This window comes from Acipenser ruthenus, chromosome 27, assembly GCF_902713425.1.
Source record: "Acipenser ruthenus chromosome 27, fAciRut3.2 maternal haplotype, whole genome shotgun sequence".
Taxonomy (NCBI): Eukaryota; Metazoa; Chordata; class Actinopteri; order Acipenseriformes; family Acipenseridae; genus Acipenser; species Acipenser ruthenus.
The window spans coordinates 194186-220352 of NC_081215.1; the positions used below are offsets into that span (position 1 = coordinate 194186).

Below are 26167 nucleotides of genomic sequence, written 5' to 3' on the forward strand. Positions count from 1 at the left end.
CAGAGAGGTCTGGTAAAGCATAGGGAAGCATTGTAAAGCACAGAGAGGTGTGGTAAAGCATAGGGAAGCATTGTAAAGCACAGAGAGGTCTGGTGAAGCATAGGTAAGCATTGTAAAGCACAGAGAGGTCTGGTAAAGCATTGGGAAGCATTGTAAAGCACAGACAGGTCTGGTAAAGCATATTAATAAACACAGGGTAAACTATGATAAATGAGTATAACCAGGGGTAAAGCTAGTAAAAGTGCAAAAACACCATGCTGCAATTCAGTGGTAGACTTTTGTAAGGGGAACCAGAGATAACTAGAAGGTTCAATTTAATGCCTAGCTTTGACCATTTCCTTCCTTTAACTAATAAAATACTGTTGCACAATTGTATACATACATTTCCAGAACATGTGATTCACTTCCTTAAAGCTATATTTCAACACACACACATATATATATAGAGACATATATACATATATATAGACATATAGTGTCATTGCATTATACTGCAGTCATACCTAAAGACATACGCTCCCACTTCCCTTCTTGATGTCCTTTTTTTCTCTATTGTGCTCCAGTTTGACCCACATAAGGTTCCAGTCCAACTCCCTGGCGGATTTCAGCACTCTTACACAGCAGCATTCCTGCCCCTAGCCTCTATACAAACCCACGTGGTTCACTCGTTTCTATTCCTTGTTTTTCTGGAGCCCCTGTTTTGTTTAGGTTCTATCGTCTAAATCACGCAGATAAACGGACCAATCACTGATAAGGGTTTGTCAGGCTTGCAGAACGCCTGTGTCCCCATGTCATCCCATGCCTGGAACATACGGGCATACCTCTAAAGGCAAACAGCAACATCTTGCAACATGTAATAGTGTTTCCAGTGATCTGTGATGTAGCAGACGCTGTGTGATGGGGGTCTCTTATTACAAAAAGCACTTTGCACGGTTTGAGCAGCCAGATTCGTTTTTTCAGCTTCGTTTCACTGTCCTCTCGCCCAGGCTACCCAAGTTCCCATCGGTAGCACTTTATACTAAGGTCCATTAATAATCACTTTATTAACCATTTATTAGCGATTAATAGATGCTACATACACATGAAAGAGCACGCTATAGATATCTATAAAGACATTTATACTTATTAAGTGTAGGGAGCTGAGATTATTCAAGCACAATATAAATGTCATTATTATAATAATAATAATAATTTCTTTCTCAGCAGACGCCCTTATCCAGGGCGACTTACAAGATATCACATTATTTTTACATACAATTACCCATTTACACAGTTGGGTTTTTACTGGAGCAATCTAGGTAAAGTACCTTGCTCAAGGGTACAGCAGCAGTGTCCCCCACCTGGGATTGAACCCATGACCCTCCGGTCAAGAGTCCAGAGCCCTAACCACTACTCCACACTGCTGCCCTAATTTAATGCTTTAAAAGGTCTGCTAATACACTGTAATAACCTCATTTATACATGCCTATATAGAGGTCTATAGCTTGCTCTTTTGTGTTTATGTAGCATCTATTAATCATTAATAAATATGCAATACAATAAATAAAGCATTAAATAAATATAGAAAGTGAGGCATTAAAAAGGGAAACAATTGTTTTCTAAAAAGGAACATAATCTGTGTGCGTCTGACACGTAGATGTGAAGCTGTGCCATTTACACGCATCTGATTAAATCATGAATCACCCGTGTTGCTCATCAGCGTGTAGGCAATGCTGGTAATAACAGGTTAGTTACTGTATCTACTAACCCTACTACAGTGCTTAGACAGGGGGCAGGGAAGAGGAGAAGTCAAGGAACGCTGCCAGAGACAAAGAGCAACTGCAAGTTCCTAAACAGGATGAAACTCCACAAAACACTCAGATTGCCATTCGCAAAACAAGAGGGCTTTCGAACAACAACGTGCTTAAAATAACTGCACTTCAAAATAACGCACGTCCGTTTTTTAATACCTGCCTGTACCTGTTTTCCAAACTGCCACTGCTGTTGCAATCTGCTGACCAGCTGGATCTATGCGGTTGTGTTCAGTTTGCCTATCCCTGAAGCAAGATATTGACCTGCCACTGATTAAGATCAGTGCTGGAGACTCTCGTTCTTAATGGAACTCATTAGGGGTTCCAGAATCTAGAATGCTCTAAAGAACGAGGTGATTCTTGGTAGAACACTCTGGAATGTGCTGGAGAAGCCAATGGAATCATGCCACAAATCACCCCCAGCACTGTTTTCAATCCACTGTCAGTTAAGGTAAACAGACTGCAGCCCACACACTGAACAGCAGACTGGTACAGTTACCTTGTGTTTTTCACAGAGCTGTTCAGCATCATTAGACTCAGGCTGCCCATTTACTGTACTGTGTTCAAACAGCGTGCTCCAGAGACGGACACTATCACTGTTCAGAGGCAGGCACAGTTGAATTTTGCTTTAGTAAAAAGCCTCACTGGATCGTGTTAAAAAAAACCCAGACCTGGGTATTATTTTCCCTCTTATTTTAAATAATACATAGCACCAATGAGCAATTCAAAAAGTGATTAGAATTATTACTCATGGTAGTGTTGTAGTAGAAGTGATAGTAATAGTTATTATTATTATTATTATTATTATTATTATTATTATTATTATTATTGTTATTATTATTGTTGTTGTTGTTGTTAATAGTGGTAGCTGTAGTAGAAGTACTATTAGTAGTAGTACTGTAGTATTGATTAGAGTATATTAATTACATTAATAAAGGATCAGGATCAAGCCATACCTCACTACCTGCAGAAACAGAAACGCGTTCACACAGAAAGAATCGCGTTCACATAGTATGTACGTATACTATAAACACGCATACATACACACTGTATGCATGTAGTTATAGATTCATCTGCAAACTATATACTTGTTTCACGACTGCAACCTTACTCTTTGCATGTTCACGCCGTCATGTTTCCCAGTTCACACCTCGCGGTGACAGCTGTGCACGGGTATGCATTTAAACATTTTCAATGTTTTATTTCATGCAGATCTACGCCTCCAAACGTGTGGTTTAACAAAAGCGGCCTTTCTCTTTAAGAGCTGAAAGGGGCGGAGACTCTGCGGCTCGCTCTCTATAAATTGCTGGTTCAGCTCGCTAGAGAGCAAGTGAAACATTAGATACGATTTACTGCAAGCACAGGCGAGCTGCTGTCCTGGGACGCAAATAAAACGAGCCTTCTGGATATACAGCACAACGAAGGGTACATGTACACAGTTATATACGTGTGCAAACATTTGGACGAATGAGGAGAATCTTGTTTGGAAATAAGGTGAGATTTTATATAGTGTGTGTGTGTGCTTAATGGCATAATAAACCAATGTATTCACTATATATATATATATATATATATATATATATATATATATATATATATATATATGTATGTATGTGTGTGTGTGTGTGTGTGTGTGTATATGAACACATTGCTGTGTTATTGTTGCCATTAATAATACCGGCTTTTGTTATATAGCGAATGTGTCTGTGTTGTCAGTGTAGAGAAAAGCGCCTCTTTGACTCACTTGCTTAGTGTAATGCAATGGCTCCATTCTGTTGAGAACAGTATTTTTATTTATTTATTCATTTATTTATTTATTTATTTATTGCTTCTTGGGTTAGTGTGCGCACTGACTGAAGCATTTGTTTTTAAATTCTACCGTCTGTGTGTACAATACCCGTGCATGTATCGATCTTAACGTTAACTGACGTGACGTGGAAGGGTTGCAAGAAAATTGCAGGGGTAAAATAAATAATTCATTGATCCATAGATTAAACGCTTCTAATGTAAATGCAATATTTCACAAACGCGCCTGTGCACACGTGTGTGTGCATGTTTTGATGTGCGTGTGTGCATGTTTTGATGTGTGTGCGTGCGTGTGTGCATGTTTTGATGTGTGTGTCGTTTAGCACTCTGCACAACGCAGATTGAATCAAGCTCTAGCAAGTTAATGAGTTAGCTATTAAAAACCAGAGCGAGGAGGCAACAAACCCCTTAATAGCAGATCTAGCACCGTGTTTACTGCTTGCTTATAGACTCGCCACCACCAGATTGCATCAGCGAATCGTTTGGTCAGTCATTAGTACAGCAGCAGTCACGTATGCGATATATAAAAAAAAACACACGACTATCCCTTGAATCACATTCCGATGAGGTGTGATGTTGGCAGAACTCGCTTCAAGAAAAGAGTGTGTGTGCGCGCGTAGCTGGGTGAGTTGAAGTTTAGGAGCACCTGCAGCACAGGTAGGGCTGGTATTGTTGCCAAGCAACCGCTATAGGGTGAGGAAAGGTGAGGTGTGTGTGTTTTTTGCTGCTTTTTCTTATCGGGTAAAAGAGGGAACGTTTGTGGTCTTCGAATACTTTATTCTGTCGCTGTATATTTGGTCAGCAGTGCGTCTGTTCAATAACGTGGCACCTAAAATGAATTAACCAAAAAAAAAAACGCCTGTTTTAGTCGTGCGTGCGTCCAGATCGGGCGAACTATTTTGTATTGTTTGTTTACCTTTTTAAAAAAAAGTTTTGTCTGAATAATCTTTAACGTCTGTTAATAATACTTGGGAGTGTGCTCGTGTGTTTATTGGCTGTACCTGTACTCTGGTGGTTAGCTAGCGAGTTAATAATAAACGTAACTGAGGGTATTGTCAAAGCATCGCGGAGCTGTTGGCAGATATATGGGTGGGGGTTGGGGTATTCATACGCTTCTGCTCCGTGGGGCGGCGGATACGTGTGTGCCCCCAAGTGAAAACAGATTAGCAATTATCCAGGCCACCCCTGCATTCGCTTCTGATGCGTCCTGTGTGGTCTTTTCACGTCTTCAGGGACTAAGTGCGGTTTTAATGAAGAGTGCGTTGCCCGTGCCAGGGCACGATTCACTGTCTTACCAGCTCGCTGGCACTTGCTCAAAGATAATACTGAGGTCCGATTAGATTCAGTTTCAAAGTCAATGAACCCAAGGAGCCAGCATGCGGTTTCATTCCCCTGCTGTCCCCTTCATTCAATCCAAGTTATTTCTTGGACTTGAGTTATACAGCCTCTGAGTTTGCGCAATATTTTTTTTTTTTTTTTGGAGGGGGGGGGGTGTATATATTTCAGCTAGTACAGGTTCATGTGTTATTATTTTTCACAATAGTTAGCAAATAACTTACTAAGTCTTAATGCAATTGATGCATTAAGCATTTTTCTATGAATTTGCAAAGTGGACTGTTCTGCACCTGCCCCCCCCTCCAGTAAGTGCATGCATCAGATCGCAGTAGCAATCGAAGTGGAAGCTTGCTTCATAATGTCATAATAAACCGTGCTTATTGGTTCCAGGTTGCAGCCGGGGCTGGCTTTGAGTTCACTGCCAGCGTTTGCAATCGAATTCATTCACTTTGAATACGTGGAAGTTAACCAAAGTGCAACAGGATTGAAAGTCCAGACTTCTCTATCACAAACCAGCTTGTCTTTTCATCTGAGAGTAACAGCCCGCACATTTCTGCTCTTCGTTTGACTCGGATTCTGCTCTGCCCTCCCCGGCCGGCTGCATTGCTTCAGAATGATTGCAATGCAAACCTATCGTATTGGTTTGCTTGTGTGATTCACACAAGGGCACCTCGTTCTGGATCTGAGAGCTTGTCTGTGTTTGTTGCATCAGGGCTGGGTGTGCTACTTGCTGGGTGTTTGTTTTTTCGTGCACAGTGACGTTGGAGGATTGCAGATGTATATCGAGCTGCCCTTCTGATCCGAAACACAAGAATGTGCCAATCATCGCACCTTGTGGAGCAGTACTCTGTGTGGCAGCTCCCTAATCTCCTAAACAGAAACACCTGAGACTAAATGGAAACGTACCTCCTTCTGCACCTTAGCTGCACTGTCCTCCTGTACGTCGGTTTACCTGCTGTAAATCTCCCTCTACTAACATTGCAATCGTGGCTTTAGCAGTTGTGTGGGGGCTGCCCTTTGACCAGGATCACAAAGACTGTACTTTCTCCAGGAATTGGTTTGTTTACATTGTTAGCTGTCATTCTAGATAAGTGTACGTTTTAAATTGCATCTGTAGTAGAATGCGTGGGATTGCAGTTTTTTTGGGGGGGGGAGGGGAGGTGGGGGCACACATTATGTTTTCAGTTAATGTACAAGAATGCGAAGGAACAACTCTTTTTAAAGAGCTCAAACAATCTACACTGTCTGCCCTGTAACCGCGTAAGCTTGCTTGTGCTCCGCGTCGGTGACATGCAGTGGTTCGCATGCTTGGCTTGAGCAGTAAGAGTTGAGTTTCAATATCTGACGTGAGGACTAATCGTTTTCTTCCTGAAATAGAAAGTTTAATTGTGACTCTCTCTCTCGTATTTCTCTGCGGGATTTCTTTTATTTTCTTCTTCTGGGATTATCATGCCCTCGCCTCTTCTGTGAACATTGTGTTCTGTACATTGACAACAATACTGTCACACTTTCTGTAACATGTGATCCATCTCCTCTACCATACATCAAGTAAGAAGACACTGCTGAGCTATTTCATAACGCAGCCCATTCACAGTTCTTCAGCTGCAACACAAGCTGCTCATGTGTGCACCTCTGCAGGGGTGACAGTGTCTGCGATTTTCCCACAGAGAACACATTGTGTTTCTCTCTCTCTCTTGTGTATGATGCAGCCCCCTGTCTCTCTCTCTCTCTCTCTCTCTCTCTCTCTCCCCCCTTCTCTCTGACTTCATTTTTTAATACCAAACCCGTGCCCGTTTTTAAATAAAAACCTTCTTTCAATTCAGCGAGCCGCAGGAAGAGCAAAGTGTTAGAGTGCCTTCGAACCGAAAGTTTAAAATTCCAGAGATGTGAGGGCGATACGAATGTTGCACAATCCGAGTGCTGAAAGGAGAGCTTAAGGCCTGTTTAATAGGCTGTCACACTGCAATTACTGGTAGGGCTGCTTGGCACAGTCTCCAGGGGGTGAGGGGGAGAGAGAGATGGGAGGGGTAAGGAGGACTCTTCAAAAACAACCCAAGGGCAATAACTAGGTCTGAGACAACCAGTTCCAGAAAAATGTACACAAAGTGCATTCTTTCTTAGTCTTTTTTTAAATTTTTTTTATTTGTTTATCGTGTCAAAGGTGGGAGGAGGAGAAAATATTCTGTGCTAGTTTTTGGAAACTTTTCCCGTCCTCGCATAGTTCGGCACACTCTTTGCATTTCTCACTATTAGATAACTATTTCAGCACACTGCCTTCTACAGTGTAGCTGTCTTAAAATAAATACTGTGCAAGCTTGTTTAGAGGTAAGAGTCAGGTTGTGGTGTGTGTGTGTGTGTGTGTGTGTGTGTGTGTGTGTGCGTGTGGTTTTTTTTCTTTTTTTTTTGCATAAATTCATTGTTCCCGTTCTCTTACCTTTTTTCCATTTTATTTTTTGTTCTGAAAAGGTACGACAGCTGCTTTAGATAATCCAGCCAAGTGAAGTTATTGGATGCGTTCCTGACGCTCCACACAATGTCAACAGCTGGACTCACGGCTCCGGAGATCAGTGTGCCGTTGAAAAGCGGATTCCTGCACGGCACCCATTGCCACAGCATGGGGAGTGCCAAGACTTGCTGGGAACAGCACAGCGGGCTCCAGAAGTGAGTACTGCTCTCAGGAAAGCATAGCAAAGTGGAAAAGCATGGGAAAGACCAGCAAGATATGGTAAAGCAGAAGTAACCTGGCAAACTATGATAAATGCATAGCATTACTGGAAAGAGTGTGGTAAACCTGCAAAAATACTGTGGTCAGCTTTTATAAGGGTGTCGCCATACAGCCAGCCCTGCGTCCAAATACAGTACATCAATTGGGTTTTTACTGGAGCAATCTAGGTAAAGTACCTTGCTCAAGGGTACAGCAGCAGTGTCCCCCCCCCCACCTGGGATTGAACCCACGACCCTACGGTCAAGACTCCAGAGCCCTAACCACTACTCCACACTGCTGCTGTATGTGAAAGATAATTTGAGTGAGAAAGCGAATGCGTGGGGGTGAAGACTTTACATGGTAACCTGACCACTGACCCTCGCTGATCGAGTGCCTCTCTTATCTTGCAGCTTGTACTTCAGCCTTGATCCAGGGTCGATGGGGTACCTTAAACAGCACCAGCAGGTCCCTGCGTCTCTGGGATTTGAGAGTAAGTATTAAACAATCGTGCCGCTGTTTGCTCCACTACACACCCCAGGTTACCTTGCTGGTGAGGTTACCTGCATGACAAGGGTTGGCAGCTCCACACTGTCATTGGAATGGGCTCTAAGTATAGCCTTGGGATGGGATTACTTTGTGGTAGGTGCAAGGGAGAGGCTGCCTCCCATTGTCCTGTCTCCAATTCCCTGTTATCTTGGTACTGTCTGTGGTGAGGAGCCTGCTGTCACTTCAGATAACCCTGACTGGTAGTGCTGTGGAAACGCCGGCGCTTGGCCAGGAGGTCTAGCGAGCTTGCATTGGTGTTTAAAATAGCATTGGATCTGGGAGGAGCGCACATATAAGAAACGCATCAAAGCATTTTGTTATACTGGCTGGAGTGCACAGTGAGGCTTCACAGATACTCTGGTGTTTTTAAACACAGGGAAGGTTATCAGAAGTTACAGGAAGACTCTGCTGCTGCTGTATGATAGCGAGTCCAGAAATAATCAGACAGCAGCCATCCTGTTGTGACTAGCCCAGCACCAGATAAACAAAAAACAAAACTTCAATTTGAACCCTTTAAGGACCGCTATCATGTGTGTCTGGAGTTTTGGGAAGGTTGATGTATACCGAGCATCAAAAACTTACTACCTAATATAACATTTATTTAAAAAAAAAAATAAGGCATATAAATGATGGATATTGACAAGATGTTGTTTTTTGTTTTTTTAATCCATCCTTGACAATGACACGAAGCAGATGCACTTAATCACCTAATTAGTGATCCAGTTGATTGGACGCTGGGTATGGAGTGATTTCAGCTGTTGAATTGCAAGCTTGAATAAAAGCAATAAAGAAAATCACAGAAAAAAAACAATATGCCACGTCTGCCAAGAGAGCAGCGCCTTCGTGCGATCGGCATGTCGGAGGCTGGATTAGGGCAGCGTGCTGTGGCTCGCCGTCTTGGGTGCTCGCAGCCAGCAATTTCAAACCTGGCGAGACGGTATAACCAGACACACTCTGTCAATGACAGGCCACGAACTGGGAGACCCAGAGTCCTGCCCAAGTCAGTTGTTAATCCGCACAGTAAAACGTCGCTGCACCTGCTCTAAAACAGAGTTTGTCATTTTTCGATCTCATCTAGTGAATTTTATTCAAATACAAGTATCTTTTGATGCTTAGTATATTTTACTATCCTTGAGGGTGGTGGTGGGGATATGCAAAGTGAGTCCTCGATTTAAATAGCAATACGTGTGAGACTTTCTAATGAGATTTCTTCCTCTTTCTTTTTTCCTCCTCTGCAGGGCAGGCTCCTCACACAGAGTCACTGCACTCTCACTGCTGCTCCGGGAGCGGCGTACGGCTGCCGCCCAAGAAGTCTCGTCCGGCTCGGCTCAATCTGTCCTCTGTCATGGAGCCTTCCTTCCACAGCTCTTCCGAGGAGGACCAGGTGGTCCCCTCCTTCAAGAGGCTGTCTGTAAACGGAGGGTCCTTCTACGAACGCACCCCTCCCCATACCCCGCTGAGGTCCGGGGAGCGAGGAGCCAAGCCCCTGCCCCCTCTCCCTGGCCCTGGGACCAGCGGGGAGCTCTCCCCAGACGAGGTGGACAGCGAGGTGGAGTTCTTCACCAGCTCGGACAACATCTCCCTGGTGCAGGACAAACCCGCCGCCTTCCGCTCCAGCGCTCCCAGCCGGCGAAGCCTCAGGGGGTGCGGCCAGGTCAACCTCGCCTACTTCGAGGATTGCGCGGCGCCAGCGTCCTCCTGCCAGCTGCAGCACGCCGAGGAGAAACGGGCAGTGCCGGAGGAGAGCCCCTGTCACAGGCAGCACGAGCGGCCCCACCGCCGGCTCCGGAGGTCGCACTCGGGCCCGGCCGGCTCTTTCAACAAGCCCGTCCTGAGGCTGTCCTGCCACCGGACCTCCCAGCGGGACTCTGAGGACAAGCCGGTGGTCCCTCCCCGGGTGCCCATCCCGCCCCGGCCCGTTAAAGCCGACTACAGGCGGTGGTCCGCGGAGGTCACCTCCTCCAGCGCGTACAGCGACGAGGACAAGCCCCCCAAGGTGCCCCCCAGGGAACCAGTGTCCCGTAGCGGCTCCCGGACCCCCAGCCCCAAGAGCCTCCCCACATACACGAACGGGGTGATGCCCACGACTCAGAGCTTCGCCCCCAACCCCAAATACGTGAGCGCCAAGGCCCTGCACAGGCAGAACAGCGAGGGGTCCCCCACCCGCTCCCCCTGCATACTCCCCATCATGGAGAACGGACGCAAGGCCAGCACCACTCACTACTACCTCCTGCCCGAGCGGCCGGCCTACCTGGATAAGTTCGAGAAGTTTTTCAGCGAGACAGCCTCTACGTCGTCCTCATCCTGCACTGCTTCCACTACTCCACTACTGGAGTTCAGTGGGGTAGCCGACAACTCGGACTTGGGGCAGCCCTGGTCTTCAGGGGGCTGCCCGTTACCCATACCTCAGGGTTCGAACAGACTAGCGGACTCCAGAGCCAAGCCCGACATGGTCAACCACATGCAACAGAAACACCTCCTGGACATCGTATCGCTATAGACTTGAGCTATGAACTGAACTCAAAGAAAAAAAAAACGTACAAGTGTCACAGTAGTGAGAGATATTTACAAGTGTTCTTTTTAGAAGCTGGTTCCAGTAATCCACAGTGCTTGCCTGCTGGACTTTCACTCACTTACAGTAAGAACTGCCAGGTGGTTTTGTTTTAGGTTTTTATTTTATTTTTTTTCTAACTCATAAAAGCATCCCCTTATAAAGTGAGATTTAGTTAAACATGTTTGGGAATATTTAGAGAGAAAGACACAGATAACACTGCAATATCTAAGTTTGGTCGTACACGCAAGTCATAATTTCTGTTGTGGGGAATTTAGCTGTCGCTGAAATGTGTTATTTTTGATATTGTTGTTGCTATATTGAGGTTTGTAGTGATGACATAAGCTGGACTTATGAGCAATGCAAGATGAATGTGTGTGTGTTCTGGAGAGGATGCTACAGACTGTGTGGTTTTGTGTGTCTTTGTTGCCAGGGATGGTTGGAGAGCGTGTGTGTGTGCGCGTTGGCCTGTATCAGTCTGGTCTCTTACTGAAATTGTGAAAGAGCTGAAATCTTTCTCATGCCTTCACTTCTTTGCCTGTGCTTCAGGCTCCAGCCTCACTGAACTGGAGCAGTTCATTTTACTGATGTGCGTATAGATCTAGCATTTTGAAAGCCAGGTGATTCATGGAATACTTCCTCAAAGCAGTCAAGGAAATTTGTGTTCTGTGTGCCGACTGTACGAGTCAAACTTTGAACTCCTGCTTTGAAAAAACAAACTCAAAATTGTCCCTCGCGTTCGTGAGACCTTTTGGAAATTAAAGCCCTGGGGAAAAAGGATTTATGCAACATACTAACGAAGGGTTCTCTGTGGCGGTTTGAAGTTCGATGTGGAAATCTCCCAGTAAATAACATCTTCCATTTCTGCCCTGTTCTGTGTTGCAGCTCAGTTAAACTTTGCTGCTGCGGACACACAGTCGCTTGTGTAAGCATTCAATTACATTTTCAAAACTGCACCTCCTGGAAAGATTAATAGAACAAAAGAACAGGTGAATAATGCAGGTGCTGTATTATTATTTTGATTGAATCCCACCCCTGAGCGTTTTGTTTTTACAAAGTCCTAATCTGCGTGGTACAGTATGTGACAGTCTCAGTATTCTTCCCTTTCACCCAAGCCTTTAGCCTTCCTCTCCCAACGCCTTTTCAATTGTATAGCTTCCAACGAGGCACTCTGCCTGGTTGCAATAAATGAAGGTTTGATTCTGCGTATGTAAAGCTATCCAGTGGATTTGATTTATGCTGCGCACCTGTCTGTAATGTAATGCTGTATTTGGGCACAGTCATGCATGCTTTGGCTACTGGTATAGCCAGGAAACGGTTCGCAAGTTTTATAAGCGCCTCCGAGTGCTTGTGAAGCTGAAACAGTAAATGTAGCATTTTCTGCTGTAGCACAGCTGGGGGAACCAGGAGATGCAAAGTGGCTTTAAAGTGACGTTTAAATGACGCTGTTAGCCTGTCTTGTGTAGTTTATCCCTGAAGCTGTAGCCACCTGGTCTGCTGACCTTCCCTACCTGTCAACACAAAAGCCTCAGTTGTTATAGAAGCTGACATAATTACATACCGTCTAGCTTGGAGAATGGAATCTGAAAGACCAGCGCACCAAGTTTGATGTTTTTTTTTCACACGTTTTTACATCCCTGGTCCCTGTACTTCCACCCATCAATGTACAAGACAACCTGCTGCATAACTGATGTGCAAGATTATTGTTAGAGTCGTTTTTGTTGTGTATTACTCTTGTAAAGAAACCTGTTTACATTAGAAAAACTGTTCGCTGTGATTTATGTGAATTATTTAATATCATAACATATTATAAGTCTTACTTTTAAACTAAATGAAGGCATGTTCTTCACAGATGAAATGCATATTCTCTGCTAAGAGTTAATGCACTGGTATTGTAATGTGTACAGTATTTGACAAAATTCCCTTTGTCATCGTGCAAAATGTATATGCAATGCTAAATACTTGTTGTTGTTGATGTCCTATAGTCTTTTAAACATAATAAAATGATATTCTACTTATTTATGAAATGCTGTGTGGCTGCGCTTGGTTCTGTGGTGTCGTTCGCTGCGTATCTCAAAATGAATCCACGTACGACCGTTCTGCTGACTGGTACCGGATGAAATGTTGTGCCAGGGTTTTGCTGGAATGATAAACTGCTGAAGAAGAGAAGTAGTAATCTATTACTATGATGAGAGACTTCCCACACGACACAAACCCTCTCTCCTGAGTGTGAGTCATGCGAGTCGTCCAGACCCAATGAGAAACTAGCATCGTCTGTGGTTGCTAAGGAATAAAAAAAAAAAATATGTCAACTGGTGGCAGAATGTAATGTTGCTGGCATTATATATGAGGTACATCCCTGCTTGAATAGCTCTTACCTGCTCCTGCCTTACCTGAGGTAACATTTCAATACAACAGCATTGCCCTTGTATAGCGCCTTTCAACAGCAGGCCCTGTCAAAGCGCTGGACACGGAGTAAAAATACTTCAACTTCAACTGATAGTTTAAAGTTATTGAGGAGTAGTTGTTGGTCAGCTATTTAAAAACCTAAAGGCAATGTGTACCAGAACCTCCTAATTTGGTTTTACTGTCTGGAACATATTGAGGTGAAAACAAATTGGTGTGAACTGTGACATGGAGCACAAAGTTGCCCCACCTGTTCTGAGATTAACCACAAGATGTGTCACCTGTTTGGCTGCGTAATAAGAAATGGCAAATGTCCCAGAATGTAGTTAGGAATAACTGGTGACTGGAAGAGGATGGCTGCAGTGGATCCAGCTTCAACCCATAACCTAGATACTGAATGCACCAGAACCAGTGGGCAGGGAGTTAGCCAGGATGGATAATAAAGTGACCAGAACCTCGTCATTAGAGGAGGAGAATACAGAAATATTTGTTTAAAAAAAAAATAATAATCTAAACGCAAATAATAATTGTGTCGAAATCAGTGGTGGTGCCTTAATCGCCCCTCGTTCCCTGCCTCCTGCGCTCTACAGAGGTGGTCCACATTTCCAGGAAAGGGAAGAGGGATTATCGTGTCATTATCACAGCATTCTGCACAGACATGTGTTGCCATCTGTGCAGAGGCTGATTAGTCAAGGACTGGTCCCACAGCCTCTGTGCACCACGGGCAGCGGAAGAGAAGAGCAGGTGTGCGGCCAACACGCTTGACTGTTCGCCAAGTGAACTGTGCAGCAGTGCAACTGTGAAGAAATGTGAAACCAGGGCTCGCAACCAGCAGGGCTCTGGGAACAGTCCTGCAGAGACACAGAGAGACTGGTCCAACTAGAAGGAACTACGTCAACTAGACACGTGTTTCATATAGTGTCTTCATCCCTGTGGTTTTTGTTTGTTTTTTAGGTGAAACTAGAAGAAACCGAGTCAAGCAGAGAAACGTCTCTGCGTGCGCCTTCATCAGTGTTGTTGAGGTAAACCTACAAGAATAAACGACTTTAGTTTTTAAAGGCATGAAGAAAAAAATCTAGAAAATAGGAAAATCTAGAAACGGGATGGGGAGAGAAGAACAAGGGAGTTCAGGGCTGCTGGAAAGGCAGGTGTGGAAACAGATTTCTGTAACCATATATATTTGTTTAAACATTTAGTTTGTTTTTACTTGTGTACGTCAATAATTTTTCTTACGGGATCTTCATTCATTCATTCATTCATTCAAATCCTGTGACAGAATTAGGGGATGCAGAGCACGGTCTAGGGAAAGTCAATCTACAGTAGCAGTTGTTTAAACATTCTTGGGTGGTTAGCCGTAAACGACCCCCTTTGGGGTCTCCCCCGGGATCTCCCGCTGTTCCTATCCATGGAATAACCACAGTCCTCCTTCAGCCAGCCCCATGCCCAAAGTAAACCAAACTGCTGCTTGTCAGCCTAGAAGAGATAAAAGGGTTTAAAAAATAAACAGCGTGGCTAGGCAGTGTGAGACACGCTCAGGGATCCCTGTTCAATTCATTCCTGCAGTCTTCATTCCTGCGGTCTTACCTCGCGTTGCTTACTCTTTTGGAGTGGTTGCTTGTCTTTCATTGCAGTTCCTGGAACTGTTACAGTTTGTAAATAGCTGATGTTGAGCCGCGATTAAGTAATCAGAGCAAACATCGGCCAGTATTATCAGGTCAGATTGCAAGAGGATCTGGGAAGGGTTTTATAGCACCGGTTACAGGAATCTATTTATTCATTCATTTAATAATTCTGTAGACATAACCAGCGTCGCCCCGGTTCTCACATTGCAGTTCCAGACTGTGTGCTAGCTCGTCAGGATTACTCCAATCCTGTGTGAAGCTTGCTGGTTACGCTGTGCTTCACTAATGCTTCTCCTTGCAAGGATTTCTTCAGAGGAATACACTGGGATTGTAATGGTATCCCAATGGGATGTTTCCTGAACCCAGTTGGGGCGTTAGGGGTCTAATCTTCTTCGGCCATAGAGTCAGAGACTTTTATTCCATGACTTGTGACAGAGGGAAGGAGACACTTCTTGGTGAGGGTGTGGAAAGGGCTATCCAGTCATGGCGTTGAGGCAGAATCACTTAGATTCTTTAAGACCCGACTTGACAAAGTTCTGAGACAAATCAGCTACCAGAAACCGGACGAGCTCTGATGGACTGAATGGCATCCTCTCGTTCGTAAATGTTCTTATGTTCTGAAGGCTGTGTGGCCACGGGCATTATAGAGTGATTGTGGACCACTCCATGCAGGAGCGAGACCCCCAGAACCTCAGTGAATTTGTTCACTTTCTTTTAGCATGTTGACCTATTGAGTGTTTTCCAGTTATGGATGAAAGATCTGCCAGCGTCAGATCCACTTGAATTGAGACGAAACAACGGGTACCTACAATACCTGATTTAGAGACATTTCAAAAGTCTGCCAGTCAGAGCGCTTGTCTTTCAAAGTGTTTCTGAGTTTAAGGCATGTTTCGAAGGGGAAGGCAAACGTTTAGACAAGGCGTTGTCTCCAGAGTTATCTTCTGGGGTTCATTCCTTTCCCATTTTGGTTTGAGCTTCCTGATGGATGTCCAAGTTCAGCCATTCCCAACACAACCTAATCCACAAACCAGCTACAGCGGGCTCGAACCTTGACCTCCAGCGATCTCCAGAGAGTAAGAGCGTTTTTCATGTGGTTGGGGACGTGGGGAGAGTCTGTGATCAATGACCAGTCCCACAAATCTGCAATAGCAATCATTAGTCAAACAGATGGGTTCAATGGAAATAAATAAAGACACAGATCTCAAACTGTGTTTACTTTCCTGAGGGCAAGCTGCAGCAACATCAATCAGGCACTTTTTTTTCAAATAGGGATGCATGCATCATTTGAAGTACTATTCTTTACATGTTAGCGGACACGAATCAATCTTTATGTCCCACATACCGACCATGCAGTGCTGCGACTGTTGTCATAGCGCAGCTGCTAAAGCAATACCTAGAGGATACAGAAACCAACCCCCATCTCTACCACTAACCCTAATGCATGGAAACAAACCACAACAAAAACAGTGATTAAAAGCTGTCTGGTTTAACCAGACCGCAAGCATGTGGAATTCTTTGCTTTTGCATGTTAGCTGTTACCTGGTAAACTGTGGCTTCCCACTGGCATTGTATTTATTTCTTCAGAAGTGGGGTATTTATTTGAATTCCTTTCTTGAATAGGGCTACCAGGAAAACACCCACGGAGAGACAAAGCATGAGACACCGGGAAGGACTTCTGCTCGAAACGTTTGTTAATAATAAGAATGAAAAAGTTTATTTTAGTATGACTACATCCTATACCGGTGAATAATTGTAGAGTCATGGATGACAGAGTTTGCCTGTAGGGGTTGAGTAAACATTAATGTGTTACACCCTAATGGTTAGAGCAAACACACTGCTAACCACTGCTGTCTCCTGTGCTGTACGCACTGCTGAAATATCTTATTTGATATCGAGGTGTCAGAAAAGCATCTGAAGGGCTATGTTTGCAGGATTAACAGTTGCCTTTGAGTTACAATATAGCTCAAGAGAAAATTCGAATAGCAGGTAGATGCTGGTTAAACAGGTGCTTACAAAAATGACAAAACAGCCTATCCTCAAATGAGGACCATGGCACTTAATGGGTTAATGAAAACGGCACTGGAAAAGCTGGCGGTATGCACGTTCTAATTTTAAAGGAAAAGCAACGAGGCCATCTAGTGGCCATTGTATGCAATACAGGCGTCTCTGTCCCTGATGTCTCTGAATGCACACATGGTAAATCACAGTATTTCTGCAGGGTCATTTCGCAGTGTTCCCATGCTTTTCCCATGGTTATGCTATGCCTTTACCATAGTTGACCCTGATTTGCTTATTAATATGCTTTACTGTATCCCGTTATTCTTTACAGTGCTTCACCGTGCTGTATTACACTCTGCTCTGGTCCACTGTTATGAGGGATGCTACCTGCCTGAATGCATGACCTGCAACATTACCAGATCCTTATCTGCAGAAGTGCCATTGATACATCAGCAAATCAAAGGCAGTGGAGATACGCTGCAAATATTCTGCAATTCTTTGTAAATGGAAGATTGTGTTTTCTTACTGTCTCCAAGGTAATGAAATACTCCTCACAATGTGACCCTAGTGCTTTTTTGATGCGTCTTAATGGGTATACCAGGGGGGTGGGTGTGGCTGGGTGAAACCCCCTCACATGTAAATATAGTTTGTATTTGTGTAAATAGCTTCTTTATTCTGTACCGGTACTCGTTTTCATTCACTTCCATATTCACCGATTAACGGGCATCATTATTCCACCCAACTCACCCAGCAACAGCCTGATCCTTATATTCTTTTTAAAATGTGTTTTAACTTAATCTGATACATGTTCCACAGTGCTCGTTGTCCTTATTAAATGTGTATATTAACCGAACCCAGGAAAGGGTTCATTCTGAGCCTTGATTTGAACGCATGTTCATTTCCATGTGAGAATGTGGATGGAATGGAGGAAACTGTGGGCGTTGATTGGTGGTCCAATCCGTGGATGAGACGTTTAATCTGGAGTCAGGGATGCTGATGTGTGTATAAAAGGCAGCAACTAGCCTGCCTGCTCACTCTGGGGTTTAGGAAGCAGAGCCAATGGAAAGTGGAAAGGTATTTGCAAATAATTTGATTTATGTTGCTTAATAAGTGTGCTGAATAGCATTGCTGTTTCGCTGGCTGCTTGATTTCCGTCCTTTTTGCCTGATTGCTTTGTGGGCTTTTCTGAGTACCCTTAACTAAATACATGTGAAAAGTGCCTTGAAGTGCTACAGAACACTCTTTAATAGTGATGGAAAAAGTGAAGCCTTGTGAATCACTGAGCCCTTTCATCCACTGCTTTGGCAAAAGGTTCACTGTTCTGCATCACATGCTCTTTAGTGCCATCTAATGGTAGATCTGTACAAGCTTTAAAGCCAAGGCAAAGTAGTCGTTTAAACATGCAATAATATATATATATATATATATATATATATATATATATATATATATATATATATATATATCTATAATATATATATCCCATTTGGTCCAGACTTTTTAAATACATCTTTTACATTTTTTAAAAAAAAAAAGGTTTGCACTGCCAAAACTTTAAAATAAATAAATAAATAAATAAATAAATAAATAAAAACCTTCCATGCCTTGTAAAATAGATACAGAGATAGGAAACTCAACGTCACCAGATTTCTCAAAGGAACGCTCACAGTGCAGTAGTTCAGCTGAGCCGAATGCGCCTTTGCTTCGTGACGCTGTTGGCCTCATTTGGTTCATGTCGGGTCGAACCAGCTGTAGCTTCATACCCATCACAATGTAAACAGAAGGCACAGTAAAAACAAAATTCAATTTCGAGACTCATATTTTTAATGTATTTTTGTTCACGTGTAAAACAGATGGGCACATGCTTGTAAAGCGTCATACACTGTGAAGGTAACATCGTTCTGATTTAGTTACATGTTATAAAGTCAGCATACAGCAGTGCAACATTTTCAACAGGCAAATGAGGGATTGTGTAATTAAAATAGTGACTTTAATAAGTTCATTTAAAATAGTACTAGAAAGGGACCACAGAGCCACACATGGTGAAATGCATGTCTTTTTAGAAGTTGTTTAAGACGCTTAATTAACGCACAGAGTGGTCTAACATTTTCACACGAGCGAGCCAGTTGTTTCTACTGACTACCCGAGCAAAAATTGAAATTCTCACACCGTGAGTTTTTCACACAGGCAGGTACTATAAATGACAAATTTACACAACAATGTACGTTTTCAGATATAAAATAAAACAATCTGTTGCAGTAGAAAACATTATTAGATGTTGAATAAATTAGGGTTAGATAAAGACTGTAGTTCAGTGTTCTATTAATATAAATATACATTCCTCCCAACAGGTTACATGATGTCAGGATCCAGTTAAAATAATGCATGGCGCTTGCGTTAATAAAGCACGGAATATTCAAATGAATGACGTCATGTACTCTCCACGGCTTTTGTCTTCGTTCGCTAAAGCATATATGTAAACAAATAAAAAGAAAATAGAATTAGCAGCTGATTGATGATTGAAGTACGACCTTTTTATAGAACTGAATTTTGATTTAGCTTTCAAAAATGTTTCTGACTATTATTCAGAAAGACATCCAACAGGTGGGCTAAAGTGGCATGTTTGGATGTGCAGAATGAATTAGGTTCATATAAATGCATGCTTTTGTTAATGACAAGACAATCTTTTCTTCATATAAATAAATAAGCGTTCTCAGGAGCAGGTAAACAGGAACTCTAATCGTTATTGGTCGCTAGAAGGCGTCAGCTCCGGCCTTTTCGTCCTCACCTGTAAAAAAGAGATTTAGTGAGTTTATTCAAAATGTCCAACCTGATTGTATCATTATTCTAAAGCTAGGGTTGTCAAGCCCGGTCCTGGAGGGTGATTCCAGTCCACGTTTAACCAGTACAATGAGATCATTAACTGCTTCAGGGTCTGGATGAAGGTCTAATTGGTTCAATGGATTAGCAATAGCTAGTATCTAGACTCTTGACCGGAGGGTTGTGGGTTCAATCCCCGGTGGGGACACTGCTGCTGTACCCTTGAGCAAGGTACTTTACCTAGATTGCTTCAGTAAAAACCCAACTGTATAAATGGGTAATTGTATGTAAAAATAATGTGATATCTTGTAACAATTGTAAGTCGCCCTGGATAAGTGTGTCTGCTAAGAAATCAATAATAAATAGTATCTGTGTTTAATCACTGGATAACCACGTACAGGTATTGATTGCTATACAGTGCTGTAAAATGCTCACACATGAAAATACAAATAAAAATCTAGCTGGCGGGGTGCACAACGATCAAATCAACGACACAAGAATTTAGAAAAATAATAAAGATTTCAAATGTTTGGTTTTTTTTAAAAATCATATTTCATTTTTCCAAAAACGTATTAGAATGTTGCATTTTCACGTGAACACAGAGAATTGCACCTAGTAAGTGTCTGAGGTTCTGGTTCCAGGTGATGTAATGGGCTAAGCTTCTTTGACCGTGGTACCTACGTCTAGTGAGGTGTCGACGTTTTCCAAGTTAGGTTTGAAAACGCCTGGCGTGAATTCATTGGAGAACATGAGGTTATCACCCATGTTATATCTTCCGGATCTCCCGGAAACTCCTTCAGAGGCTGATGCTGTGGTACCCAAATCTAGAGGCAAAAAAACTAAATGTATTAATTATTATTTATTTCTTTTAGGTCCGCCCATAACTTTACATATGATAATCGAACACAAAATCTGAATTTAAGTAGACAAAATGTTTGGATGTTTGGCTACTCCGGAAAAAAGCTAGGAATTCTCTAAGGGGAAATCACATTTGTATTTCACCCTACGTTTCCTTGATACCCAAAGGTGATGGCTCTTCTAGTTCAGGAAATAATCATGAAACACATTTTCTTTTGGTGCAGTACGGTTTATACATTTTTCTTAAACAGCCAGATCTGTATTCACGAAGTCTACTGTGGTCTCTCTAATGATTTCTCTTGTGCTTATCCGTCAAGCGGTCTTTACAGTCAAGAGTGAAGATCCCTCATACCTGTGTGGGAAAAATTGAAATACTCCTCGTCCAATGAGAACCATCGTCTTGGATGAAGCGCGTTGCTGTTCCTGCAAAGAAAAAGGACAAACTTGCTGAGGACAGACGAGCAGTGTTCCTCACTCCTGGCTCTTTCCAGTCATTCCGTGATCCTTTTCCAGCCAGGCTCTTAATTATTGAACTGAGCAGCCCAGCAGATTGTTTCAACCAGGTCTAACTGCTCAATCGAAACCCACAGTAGTTGTATAATTGGGTAATTTAGGACCAGGTTGGAATGGACTGAAAGAGCCACAAGGGAGGGACGCTGAACCACAGTACTTGCATAGCGATAGAATTAATGAGGACGCAATACATTTTTTCACTGTTTTGTGTTATGTGCTGCAATGGTTATAATTATTTATTTATTTTTGGGGTGGGGGGTGTAATCTAAACAGCTTTTCTGGAGTGATCATATGTTGCCAGTTTCACTGGGACAGTTTGCTGTTGTGTATGGAGTTGCTGACTGCACCTTTTAAATGTGTATAGTTGTAATATGGGGAACTGGCTGCTGAAGCTCACACACGCAGTGTTAGCCAGTCAAGCCCTGATCTGAGAGCGTGTACAGCAACACAGACACCTCTTCTGTTTGTGTGTTGCCCGTGTTTTTTTCCCATTTCAGTGAGTCCGTTCTGTCACTTCTTTTTAACTCTCATTATTGTGTATTCAGGTACCTTGCTAAAAACATTCGTCTGGTTTTGACACTCGGCTGACAGGCAGAGAAACCTACCATGGCTCTTTCCTCTTCCTCGCCAGTATTATGACAGCCACTATGAGCACAATGAGGAGAAGCAGAGCAGCTCCGAGCACGCCGAAGAGGACTCCGTAAAACCCAGCCGTCCTCTGATACAGCTCGCAGTGCGTCCCAGTGTACTGCTGGAAGTCTGACACGAAGCACCTGAAAACAAGACACAGACCAAGTCAGCCAGCCAGCTCCTTTCCACTCAACTCTCCCATGTGCTCGGCTCTAAAGCGATCTGCTTATCACAGCCCAAGTCAGCCAGCCAGCTCCTTTCCACTCAACTCTCCCATGTGCTCGGCTCTAAAGCGACCCGCTGATCTCTCACAGGCCAGGAGGACGTTAAAAGATAGGTGCGAGATCCAAAAACATTTGCAGACTAACACAACGAAGAAGGGCTTTTTATGGGTTTTTAATAAGTATATAAAGTTTAATGTCATAAAAAGGCCGGTCTGTTACAATAGAAAAAAAAAACTTCAGCACGTAAAACATCTATGGATGTAACGCATGCAGTGGTAGTGTAATCTCGAAGACACTGAGGAAGGCTTCTTGTCGAAGAATTGAACTTCTCATTTTGACTGCAAACATGAGCCCTGCATCGATGTGGTAGATCAGATGATCCCTAGCGAGGGACGTGCCCCACATGTTAGTAAGTAAAGCATTGCTCTTACGTGCACACTGGTCCTTGTGGCCGATTGTAGCAGCTGCCTTTGTAAGAGCAGTAATCGGCTATTCTGCTGCAGGGTCCCACGCATGACAGACTTTCATTGACGACTTCGATTGTGTAGTTTGCGTAATTTAGACTGCATTTGTCAACGAAGGGTTTCAATTCTGTGATGTCTAGGAAAGAAAGAATAAAAAAAAGTAATTAAACCAAACCTGTGAACCTGCGACCCGCCCCCGCGCACTGCAAGCAAGCATCTTGACCACAATGCAAAAGAGCCGGGCTCGTCTGCATTCCTGGCTGCACAGCTTTAAAACTCATCTCACTGCCAGGGGGCGGTACAGAATCCGTAACGGCAGTGCCACACCTGACACTGCCCATTACACATACATGTCACGTTTCACTCGTCAGTTATTTGGCTAACCTTACTCATTGCATCCTCGATATACGAGCACTGACTTTGATGGAGGTAAAAGTTCACATTGATCTTACAGTAAGAGTGCTCTCTGTTTTCTTATAATAAAGAACACAGGACCAGTCACCTGACCTGAGCTGCTGCACCACACAGTGAAGCAGTACTTACTTGTTATAGCTGGGGTTTCTCCAGTGGTGTTTAGCAGATTTACTGGTGCGTTAACAGCAGCACTCAGGTTACGGAGATTGGTCGTGTCGTTTAAAATCGAATTTAACACAGCCACTAATTGATTGTTAAGGTACTGTATCTCTGAGTCCTGGTTGGGGTAGTTGTATGTCACTAAACTTTCTGTAACAATGCTGCCATTCCTGCAAAGACAAAGAATAAGCAATAAACATATATTAGCTACTACAGTACCATGCAAATTAGTATCCAGGTACATTCGATACTTGTAGGAGAGTTGTCGTTCGATTGATTGTTAAAGAGAAGGAGGTTTTAAAATGAAAGGGGAATTAAGCTGCAATCGAATCTGAACTTCGTGTGAGACGATGTGTGGAAGTGTGATGCAAGCTCATGAACGCGTTTTTTAAACTAGAAAGTGGAACTTACCTGAAACCAGTGATTATCACTTGTTTGAAGTTTTGTGGAGATGCCTGCCTACACAGTCTTTCGAGCTGCAAAATAAATACATTCATAAATACATTTAAAAAAAAAACACACAACAGGGAAAAATCATTTTGCACATGGAATAAATCATCCTATTCATTTTCATAATGCACTGGAGTGTGCTGCGGTGTAAATCATGGAAAACAAATGGGGGCCCGGGGTCCTGAGGTGTTCCTGGTCAGAGGGATTCTGCAGACCCACTAGTACCTCCCAATTCCTTTACCTTAGCATGAGAATTGTTAACATAACTACCCCTTTCTCTAACTCTATACAAAGAAGTATGTTCTTTACATAGCCCAGATGTTACCAGTGAACAAATAAACGAATACATCTTCATCTCAAGCTCCTCTTTGCACAAGTTGGAATTGAAATGAAAAAGTAAATAAATGATCCTAAACCTTCTCTGGCTTACCTCGGGTTTTATCATTCGAACATACTGCTGGTAGAGGTCAGATGAAGGGTCTGTCAGACTGGAATTAAAGGACTTGTTTATACTCAGAGAAACGCTCACGTTTCTTGTCGGCACAGTTTTCTTATCTGTAAGTCATAATGAGAAAAGATCACTACGCGAAAAAAAAACATCTTACGAAATAGGATTATAAAAAAAACAGAAACCAGACAACTTTTAACAGATTAATTAGACAATAATAGGAAGAGCAAACCCAGGCCCACCCATAACATTATATAAAAATTCATCTGAAAAAAATCTTACCTATAACAACTGTGGTTTCATTCTGCCCATTAATGCAGTTTTTTCCTTCTGTGAACTCAAGGCAGTTACATTGACATTGTCCAGATGTTTCATTGTAGACACAAGGAGCCCCATTGCAGTCGCAGTCCGACTCACTGCACAGTTTTTTAGTTGTTGCTTGGGTGACGGTTGTTGTCGAAGGGGCTGCTGTTGTCAAAGTCCCTGCAGTTGAAGCAGACGTCGAGGTAAAGGGCGTTTTATGAGCTGCGTCTGTAGAGGAAGTACTTAAAGGAACTAAAGTGACAGGATGTGACATTGAAGTGGACTGTGAAGCCGTTTCTGCAGTAGAATGCGGTGTAGAACTCACTTCTGGAGTGGTGGCACCATGTGTAGAGGGCACAGCTGAAGGTCCTTTGGAGACTGGATGGGTTGTGAAGTTTGAAGCTGTTGAAGCTTCCCAAGTTGTGTTGGAGTGAGATGCGGGTGTTGTAAAGGATGTTGCGTTTGATTCAGTTGATGACGTTTCTGCAGTTGAATGTGGAGTAGAACTCACTTCTGGAGAGGTGGCACCATGTGTAGAGGGCTCAGCTGAAGGTCCTTCAGTTACTGGATGAGTTGTGAAGTTTGAAGCTGTTGAAGCTTCCGAAGTTGTGTTTGAGTGAGATGCGGGTGTTGTAAAGGATGTTGCATTTGATTCAGTTGATGACGTTTCTGAAGTTGAATGTGGTGTAGAACTCACTTCTGGAGAGGTAGCACCATGTGTAGAGGGCTCAGCTGAAGGTCCTTCGGTGACCGGATGGGTTGTGAAGTATGAAGCTGTTGAAGCTTCCCAAGTTGTGTTGGAGTGAGATGCGGGTGTTGTAAAGGATGTTGCATTTGTTTCAGATGATGAAGTTTCTGCAGTCGAATGTGGTGTAGAACTCACTTCTGGAGTGGTGGCACCATGTGTAGAGGGCTCAGCTGAAGGTCCTTCGGTTACTGGATGGGTTGTGAAGTTTGAAGCTGTTGAAGCTTCCCAAGTTGTGTTGGAGTGAGATGCGGGTGTTGTAAAAGATGTTGCATTTGATTCAGTTGATGAAGTTTCTGCAGTTGAATGTGGTGTAGAACTCACTTCTGGAGAGGTGGCACCATGTGTAGAGTGGTCAGCTGAAGGTCCTTCTGTGACTGGATGGGTTGTGAAGTTTGAAGCTGTTGAAGCTTCCCAAGTTGTGTTGGAGTGAGATGTGGGTGTTGTAAAGGATGTTGCATTTGATTCAGTTGATGACGTTTCTGCAGTTGAATGTGGTGTAGAACTCACTTCTGGAGAGGTGGCACCATGTGTAGAGGGCTCAGCTGAAGGTCCTTCTGTGACTGGATGGGTTGTGAAGTTTGAAGCTGTTGAAGCTTCCCAAGTTGTGTTGGAGTGAGATGTGGGTGTTGTAAAGGATGTTGCATTTGATTCAGTTGATGAAGTTTCTGCAGTTGAATGTGGTGTAGAACTCACTTCTGGAGAGGTGGCACCATGTGTAGAGGGCTCAGCTGAAGGTCCTTCGGTGACTGGATGGGTTGTGAAGTTTGAAGCTGTTGAAGCTTCCCAAGTTGTGTTGGAGTGAGATGCGGGTGTTGTAAAGGCTGTTGCATTTGTTTCAGATGATGAAGTTTCTGCAGTCGAATGTGGTGCAGAACTCACTTCTGGAGTGTTGGCACCATGTGTAGAGTGCTCAGCTGAAGGTCCTTCGGTAACTGGATGGGTTGTGAAGCTTGAAGCTGTTGAAGCTTCCCAAGTTGTGTTGGAGTGAGATGCGGGTGTTGTAAAGGATGTTGCATTAGATTCAGTTGATGACGTTTCTGCAGTTGAATGTGGAGTAGAACTCACTTCTGGAGTGGTGGCACCATGTGTAGAGGGCTCAGCTGAAGGTCCTTCGGTGACCGGATGGGTTGTGAAGTATGAAGCTGTTGAAGCTTCCCAAGTTGTGTTGGAGTGAGATGCGGGTGTTGTAAAGGATGTTGCATTTGATTCAGACGATGATGTTTCTGCAGTCGAATGTGGTGTAGAACTCACTTCTGGAGTGGTGGCACCATGTGTAGAGGGCTCAGCTGAAGGTCCTTCGGTTACTGGATGGGTTGTGAAGTTTGAAGCTGTTGAAGCTTCCAAAGTTGTGTTGGAGTGAGATGCGGGTGTTGTAAAG

The 26167-nt window shown here is 43.4% G+C and overlaps 2 protein-coding genes across 2 annotated transcripts; one reads left to right on the forward strand and one right to left on the reverse strand.

Moving 5' to 3' along the window:
• The first annotated feature begins 3132 nt into the window (after window positions 1-3132).
• LOC117963805 (ERBB receptor feedback inhibitor 1-like) lies at window positions 3133-12759 on the forward strand. The gene is made up of 4 exons (XM_034905072.2): window positions 3133-3284; window positions 7398-7592; window positions 8046-8125; window positions 9420-12759. The coding sequence occupies exons 2-4, from the start codon at window positions 7465-7467 to the stop codon at window positions 10679-10681; spliced, it is 1470 nt and encodes a 489-aa protein (XP_034760963.2). The 5' UTR covers window positions 3133-3284; window positions 7398-7464; the 3' UTR covers window positions 10682-12759.
• A 5708-nt stretch (window positions 12760-18467) lies between these two features.
• Window positions 18468-24982, reverse strand: LOC117425795 (mucin-3B-like). The gene is made up of 9 exons (XM_059002559.1): window positions 24021-24982; window positions 23721-23845; window positions 23252-23316; window positions 22811-23010; window positions 22235-22403; window positions 21555-21722; window positions 20789-20859; window positions 20260-20402; window positions 18468-19546 (listed from the first exon to the last, which is right to left on the reverse strand). The coding sequence occupies exons 1-9, from the start codon at window positions 24313-24315 to the stop codon at window positions 19502-19504; spliced, it is 1281 nt and encodes a 426-aa protein (XP_058858542.1). The 5' UTR covers window positions 24316-24982; the 3' UTR covers window positions 18468-19501.
• Between the last annotated feature and the right edge of the window lie 1185 nt (window positions 24983-26167).

What these genes read in the sequence shown, in the direction of transcription:
- LOC117425795 (XM_059002559.1), bottom strand. Translation starts at nt 24,315, where the DNA reads ATGTCACATCCTGTCACTTTAGTTCCTTTAAGTACTTCCTCTACAGAC. An exon ending in TGAAACCACAGTTGTTATAG is followed by an intron (nt 23,846 to 24,020) that starts GTAAGATTTTTT and finishes TATGACTTACAG; the next exon opens with ATAAGAAAACTGTGCCGACA. An exon ending in GTGATAATCACTGGTTTCAG is followed by an intron (nt 23,011 to 23,251) that starts GTAAGTTCCACT and finishes TTGTCTTTGCAG; the next exon opens with GAATGGCAGCATTGTTACAG.
- LOC117963805 (XM_034905072.2), top strand. Translation starts at nt 7,465, where the DNA reads ATGTCAACAGCTGGACTCACGGCTCCGGAGATCAGTGTGCCGTTGAAA. An exon ending in CAGCACAGCGGGCTCCAGAA is followed by an intron (nt 7,593 to 8,045) that starts GTGAGTACTGCT and finishes CTTATCTTGCAG; the next exon opens with CTTGTACTTCAGCCTTGATC. An exon ending in TGCGTCTCTGGGATTTGAGA is followed by an intron (nt 8,126 to 9,419) that starts GTAAGTATTAAA and finishes CCTCCTCTGCAG; the next exon opens with GGCAGGCTCCTCACACAGAG.